Genomic DNA, 7,545 nt, shown 5'->3' with positions numbered 1-7,545 from the left:
GAAGCCCCCCCAGGTGTATTTTGGGGTAACAAAAAAACAGTTACATCGAGCCCCTGAATTTTCTGTGAATGAAGCGGTTTGCCAAAGCTAATATTTGTAGCCACGTGACTTACCGTTCACGGAAGAGGTGCACCAATGGGAATGAGTGGGTGGCCAGTGCCCTGCAGAACCACCTTGATGAAACGAGGCCTGAACACTCCACACTCGGATTTCACCAACTGTGGATAGAAGAAATTGCCCTATCTAGAAAAATGTTATTTTGTTTATGTGCTATTGGGAACATCATTCGATGCCTTCAAACAAGGAAATCCTTGGCAAAGTCCCTTCAAAACCAAGCACCGGGATAAGGTTTGTTCCTCCCGATGAACAGTTTCCTAAAATTACACGAATTCTGCAACCGGTTGTTTTCCACTTTTCTAGGTTGGTGGACAGCTCAGAAGTAAGTTTTATCGCTACCATTCCTCTCAATTAGAATGTATTGCTATAGTTCCTTTTCTTTCCACCTTAATTTTGGGTTCATTTTGGTTCCTAAAACCTTTTCTACCATCTCAGTTTTTTTTTTTTTTTCCTGAAGTCGGTGGCATATAAAAAAGGTGCAATTAATTCAGAGGTTTAAAATGTGCCTCTTGAGACGTTTATTTCCAAATAGCGCCTTATTCCCCGGCAGAATATTTGTCTCCTCCCTCTCCATTGTTTATTTATTTGAAGTAAGAAAGAACAAGAAAGCAAAAGACAGCAAATCGAAGGAGAGGGTTTGCCTGGAAAATTCCCAGGAAGAAGCAACGGACAAAATAATACCTCCTGAAACAGACAGGTCCTACGGAGAATTATGATTTCCATGTTCAAAACTCTTTCTCTTGTACAAACATAGTTGGAAGCTGGTTTTAGCCACTTCTTCCCTCAATGCTCAAGCGAGAGTTGAAATGACAAATGTGCCCCGAAGCCCCAGGTTTCACCTCAGATGCTTGCAAGTGTAGGTGTGTTTACCTGGAGTCCCAGGATGGAAGGCTTGTAAAAGGAGTGAAATTAATATGCAGAAGGTGACCTGGGAGATTTCCCCATCCTGGTTGCTAGCCACATTCCTAGATTTCTAGGACATTCATTAAGATCTTTGCATTTGTTTTAAAATTGTCCATAGTTATTAACAAGGTTTGAGAAATTAGTTTACAAGTTAGAAGATTACTCTTTAGGTAGAAATACAAGGGCCTTGGGCTGTTTCTCTTCAAATGAGTATTTAGTGACTTCTTGTGAGTCTAGTTTTGAGGAGGAAAGCTCTGCTGCTTCCTAATTTTCTTTGAGTATTTTTAAAGTATTTTGAATGAGTTTTTGAAAATGTAAACCCAAAAGAGCTTAGAACAGCAGGGGGACTAGCGGTCTGAAAGTGGGAACACTGGAGTTCGATTCTTGCCCTGTCCTTATCTAGGACAGCAGTAACAGTGGGCTGTTTTCCACCTAGCCCTCTATCCATCCTTCTCAACCCTGCCCAGGGAGGCCAGTCCTGCAGACTGTATCACCCAGGTCCCCTTGCTGTCTGGCATCTCACTGGTCTTGGCCTAGGGATGACAGGTGGGAAACAGGTTGAGTGAATCCTCCCCATTCCTGCCCTTGCTTCTGCCTCATCGTCCTTTGCTTTTCTCTTAACCCTGCCTACAACTCTCTAAGTGGTCCCCTCTTAAGGTCTTGTCATTTGAACCATCTGGGGTGGCTTCTGCTTTGAGCCAGGCTTCTGATACAAATGACAACCAGCTTTAGCAAACTGGAAATGGATTTCAAGCAGTGGGATTAAATTCTGAAATTCTGGGATCACACCAGCTGTGTTGAATTCTTCCTAAGAGACTTGTTAGGTGGGGAGAGAAGCGGGGAAGATTAACTGGTCTCCGCATGCCTGGGGCCCTTGCGGCCTTTTGCTCTATCTTGCGAGAAGTGTAAGACAGAGGACAGTTCAGGTGGTCTTGAAGCCACTGCTCCAGGGGCTTAAAAACAATTTTACCCGCCAAAGGTATTAACGCACTTGGGCACTTGAGAATAAAAGAGCTTTCTTTACTCATGAGTCAACCGAAAATTTTAATTAAAAATGGAGGGTTTTTTGGTTTTTTTTTAAATAGCCACTTGACAAGAGGGTAAAGAGAGCCCATAATGGGGTAGTGAGACCAGAGTCCAGGCTTCACTCTGCTGGCCACACTGTCCTCAGGACCTTGCAATAAGCTAGAAATGTACACAATTGTAGGCGAAAACTTCAAGGCTAGGGGAGGAGAGGAGGCCAGACCAGGGTGGGCAGTGACATCCTCAGTCTTTTGTATTTATATCTTACACACACACACACACACACACACATATATATATAACATCCAAGTACAAGTCATTTGTACCATTTCCCAGGAGACACAGATGTTTCCAAGGCAAGGCAGGGCGGGGCTGGGGGCAGCACGCGGGACGGGGGCTGCCTCACAGAAGCTGCAGGAGCTTCAGCGATTGTAAGAGAGCTCCGGGCTCCGCCGACGCCAGATACTGGCAGCAGAGCCAGTCCTCCAGCTCCACCCCGCGCCGGCGGTCCACCGCCTTCTCGGCGAACTTCATCATCATCAGGGCCCGCTTCATGTCGATCCAGTTGCTGAGCGTGGCGCACAGCGCCTCCTCCGAGGTGCCCGGCTGCTCCACCAGCTCCCGCCGGGGTCCCCACAGAAGGCACTGCAGCACGCGCTTGGCCTCGCCGATGCGGATGCGCTTGATGGGGTCGGCCTGCAGCAGCAGGTGCGCAAGCCGCTGCAGGCCCGGCGAGTAGAGGGACAGCGCGGGCAGTGGGGGCAGGTCCTCCTGCCGGTAGTCCTGCTCCCGCAGCTGCGCCCGCACCTCGAACGGGTTGGGCTGGTGGAGCAGCTCGTAAATGAGGATGCCCGTTTGGAACTCGTCGAACTTGCGGTACTGGGAGGCAGACACAATCTCTGGGGCCAGGCGGGCCTGGCTCTTTTTCTGCTGCAGGTTGGTGGAACCGCCCGGCTTCTGCTTGGCCTTCAGGAAGTTGCTGATGATGAGTCGGGGCAAGTGCTTCTCGCCGGGCCCTCCCTGACAGGCGGGGCCAGCCGGAGGGGTGGGCGTGACGCCGGCCGGGAGGGCGGCAGAGGGGCAAGAGGAAGCGGTAGCGGCAGGGGCAGGGGGTATGGTGGTGGGAGGGGCCCAGGAGGTGGTGGAGGAGGGGTCCGGGGAGGCCTGCGGGGCGCAGTGCACCAGCAGCAGGTTCTCAAGGCATAGGTCCCGGTGGATGATGCCGTGCTCCTTCAGGTGCTCCAGCCCGTTGCAGAGCTGCAGAAGCAGGAAGCACACGCGCCGCTCGTAAACCTCGGGCTCAGACTGGTGGCTGGTGGCTGAGTCTTGCACAAAGTCCGAGGCGGTCTGGTGGGGTACCTCTCGGGTGATGACCACCACGCAGTCCTGCTCCTGGGCGGGGGGATGTGAAGGCAGGGCAGACAGGGGGTCCTTGGGCGCATCGGGAGAGGTGAGCATGCTGGAGGGCACCGAGGCGACAAAGTGGCCGCAGTCCTGCTGGATGTTGAAGTGCACGGGCACGGAAGGGCTGCAGTATGAGGCTGCTTTGGGCTCAGGGGTTTTGCAGATCTGTGGGGGAAAGGGGCAGTGAGGTCAAAGGGCCAGAGCCAGCATTCGGTTCAGCAGCTGGGGTTGGGACATTTAGCTTTCCACATGCAAAACGGTGAACTTACACCCATATCTCACACCGTACACACAATTTAACTCAAAATGGATCCCAGAGACCTAGGTCATAATGGAGAGACTTAGATGTGAGAGCCAAAACATACGCACTTTTGAAGAAAACACAGGACAGAATCTTTGAGACCTTAGGCTGAGCCAAGGACTTCTCAGATACCACACCAAAAGCATGGTCCATGAGAGAAAAAATGGACAAGCTTGACCTTACCGAAACTCAAAACTTGTGTGCTTCAAAGGATACTAAGAAAATGCAAAGACAAGTAATAGAGTGGGAGGAAATATTTGCAAAACACATATCCAGTAAAATGATTTCTATCCAGAATTTACCAAAAATTCTTGCAATGCAGTAATAAGATAAATTACCCAATCAAAAAGTGGGCAAAAGATCAACAGGCATTTCACCAAAGAAATATACAATTGGCCATAAACACATGAAAAGATGTTCAACATCATGAATCATAAGGGAAATGCAAGTCAAAACCACAATGAGAGACCAGGTGAGGCCCACCAGAACGGCTATAATAAAATGATAACAGCAAGTGTCTGTGAGGATGTGGAGAAATGGGAACTCTCATTTATAGCTGGTGGAATGTAAAATGGTACCACCACTCTGGAATACGGTTTTGCAATTTCTTAACAAGTTAAACTTAAAATTATCACACAACCCAGCAAGAGTGAGTTCCCTTGGTAGGAAGACGTCCCCATGCCCACAGCGTAGGCTGGACAAATTCTCAGGAAGCCAGATAAGAGCTTACACAGGCAGTCAGACTCACTCCCCAGCCCTCGCACCTGAATTGGCAGCTACCTTATAATAGATGTGTTCGACCCCTGGGATGTTCCCTTCTTGGGGAATCTCGGGGGCAGATGCAAGCCCTAAACCTCTAAGACTTGGTCAAATTCTCTTAGGCTGCCCTAGTTTCTAGATCCAGGTACATATGCCATGCCTACCGGCTGGCACAATCTGTGGGGCTGATTTCAGTGGAGCCGCTAAGTGGAAGCCATGAGCTTTTCCTCCAAGGGTGAGTCAGAGCAGTTGAAAGAAAACAGAAAGCTCTCCAGAGAATAGGGAACCCAGAGGGCCCAAAGGCACCCTCTGAACCAGAGGTGGGAATAAACAGACGGATGATCTCAAGCTCCTTTGGGGAATTCCCAGTATCTTTCCCACCTCTTCTACATCTTCTTGTACTAACGACAGCGACTGCCAACTAAGGATCCTGAGCAACAGGAACCCTCATCTGGTGGCCACACAACTGAAGAGTCTTAAGCCAGACACAATGGCCCCCCGTCAGGCCTCAATTTCCCTCTAATTACACTGAAAGGGTCGGTATATGGTCTGTGGGTGCCCCTCTCAAAAGGAGATGATGCAACCCCAGCCGTACTTAGTAGAAAGGTAAGGATCAGTGCGTAATCCTGAGAAGAAAGGCATTTCGCCTCCATCTATAAAATACCATCCTGCAAACAATCCAAAAATAACCCTTTGGGGCGCTGCACGGCTGCACTCAGATGAGTACAGCAGTGTTTATGGAGCACCACGATGCTTACAGGTGACGTTTTTAGAAGTTCTGTTGCAAGTACCTTTTCAAAGAGATTTATTTATATTGCAGTTCTACAAAGCTCAGCATAAAACCTGGCATAAAAGAGCTCCGCTTCTGAGAAAACTTTTTAAAAGATAATTGGAGGGCTTGGGGGAGAGAACACATTAATATATTGATCCCTCTATTAGAGAAGTAGAATAGAAATAAAAGGAAAGTACATTTTATCCCAGACAGTGCTTCCTATTACTAACAAAAGTGATTTCAGAATGCATGCCTAAAAGGCACTGCTGTAGGCTCTTTCTTATCCAAGCACACCCAGCTATATTCAGTTTTTATTTTTGGCTGTGTTGGGTCCCCATTGCTGCACATGGGCTCTCTCTAGTTGAGGCAAGCAGGGGCTACTCTTCGTTGCGGTGCGCGGGCCTCTCTTGTTACAGAGCACAGGCTCCAGAGCGCAGGCTCAGTAGTTGTGGCACACGGGCTTAGTTGCTCCGCGGCATGTGGGACCTTCCCGGGCCAGGGATCGAACCCGTGTCCACTGCACTGGCAGGCGGATTCTTAACCACTGCGCCACCGGGGAAGCCCTGTATTCAGTTTTTAAATGGCAATCTTCTGGAACACTATTACACTAAAGGAAATTTGGGAGGGGTCCTCAAAAAACAGTCTTGCATATAAATACCAACCCCTGTGTATGGACCCGTCTGCTGTGCCATCCATGGATACTGACGTCATCCCCTCCAGTGAGGGCTTCTCAACTACAACATATACCTACCGAACTCTTGCACCATGCCTACAAGCATTTTGTCGTGTAGTGTCTCGTTAAATCTCATTGAACAACTCAATGAGGTAGATGCTACTACAGAGGAGGAAACTGAGACTTCAAGAGGTTAAATTATTTGCCCTAGATTATACAGCTAAGAAGTGTTCTGGAGGTGAAAAGTATGGGCTTTGGAGTGAAAAGGACCTTAGTTTAAATATAAACTCTGTAAACATTGGCAACTTTCCCTTGATTGTTGTTATTTGTGGTAGTTATGTTCTATTAAGTAGCCACAAACACTGAATGCATCAACGCTGAACCACTGCTCCTGGGGAAATACAATGTGAAGTTCTTGCAAGCCTCTGGTCACAAGATGTTCACCAACTTATCAATATGTACCCTTGTTGTATACTGTGTGTGTTTCTGTTTAAAGACGCCTTATTCATAGATACTGCTGATGCACTGACACTGACTCACAGTCAACAGCAGTGTAACTCGTGCCTGAACTAAGCCGATCTAACACCCTTTTAAAGGTGCATCACAGCCTTCCTGACCTTAGGAACACGAGACAGGACTTCAGCGCTCAGCGTGGCCATTTTAAAGAGCGAAATCGCCAACGAAAAGCACAGAAGTGTGACGATGAGGCACTCAATAGACACAAAAAGCACACCTGTGTACAGTATGAGAGCTGAAACAAGAAGGCGGAGGGTCCCTTTGTACCACCTCAGCTGAAGATTCGCAAGTCAGATGACCCGGATTTCCGCCCCTTCACTGTGTGCCAGTTCAGTAATGAACCCCAAAGCCCTCCAAGTATTGATGTGGGGTTACAAGTAAGTTTCAGCATCGAATTCACAAACGCAGAATCCACGAATTCGGAAGATCAATGGTATTTATCTCCAAGTATGTTTCTCCTCTGTATCTCAGGGGCAGTGTCCCTCTTCACAGGGCCACTGGGAGCATTAAAGGACACAACACAGGTGTGGCTTTCAACACAATGCCCAGGCGAGCACCCACCGGGAGAGGTTGCTATGGTGACTGCCCTTGCGGGTCCGGCTGTAGCCATGTGGTGGTGCTGGGCAATTCCAGAGCTGGCTGGCTGTACAAACCCAGAGGGTTCAGCTGCGGGGCCTGGGCTGTGTTTCCAAGGATCCCCTTTCTCCAGGGTATCAAAGGCCTGGGCCCGGCAAACACTCTCCTTGGGAGCTCCAGGCACTTCGCACAGAGGTGTAAATGAAAGAGGAGAGTAAATGACAAGTGGCCTGGATGCATTTCAGAATCAGTGAGCTGGTCCCTCTGGCAAGACCTGCAGCTTCCTCACTGCCTCGAACAAAAGACAGAGCGCGTGTTATCCAGAGGGGCAGCCCTGGGCCGCCGCCAAGATCATTCTACAGTGTCAAATTAGAGGTGAGGGGAGAGGAGGGGGCGGAGGGAGGGGACGGCTTCTTTTCCACCCCATCTCCCCTCACCGCCCCCCAAGTTCATTTTCAGGGAGTCTGTGCTTGGGTTCTGGCTCAAGACCTTCACACAGAC

General features: G+C 49.1%; 1 protein-coding gene across 4 annotated transcripts in view; it reads right to left on the bottom strand.

Annotated features, from left to right (window-relative positions):
• Positions 1-603: 603 nt before the first annotated feature.
• PRAG1 (PEAK1 related, kinase-activating pseudokinase 1) overlaps positions 604-7,545 on the bottom strand; it is a 49,307-nt gene continuing 42,365 nt past the window's right edge. For all 4 annotated transcript variants that reach the window (XM_033400613.2, XM_033400614.2, XM_049704228.1 and 1 more), the window contains one exon: positions 604-3,612. In XM_033400613.2, coding sequence (XP_033256504.1) covers positions 2,446-3,612 — 1,167 coding nt within the window. In that variant the 3' untranslated portion in view covers positions 604-2,445. The remainder of the gene's footprint in view (positions 3,613-7,545) is intronic.

Source organism: Orcinus orca, chromosome 21 (assembly GCF_937001465.1).
Source record: "Orcinus orca chromosome 21, mOrcOrc1.1, whole genome shotgun sequence".
Classification (NCBI taxonomy): Eukaryota; Metazoa; Chordata; class Mammalia; order Artiodactyla; family Delphinidae; genus Orcinus; species Orcinus orca.
This window is presented reverse-complemented; position numbering and strand designations above follow the sequence as displayed.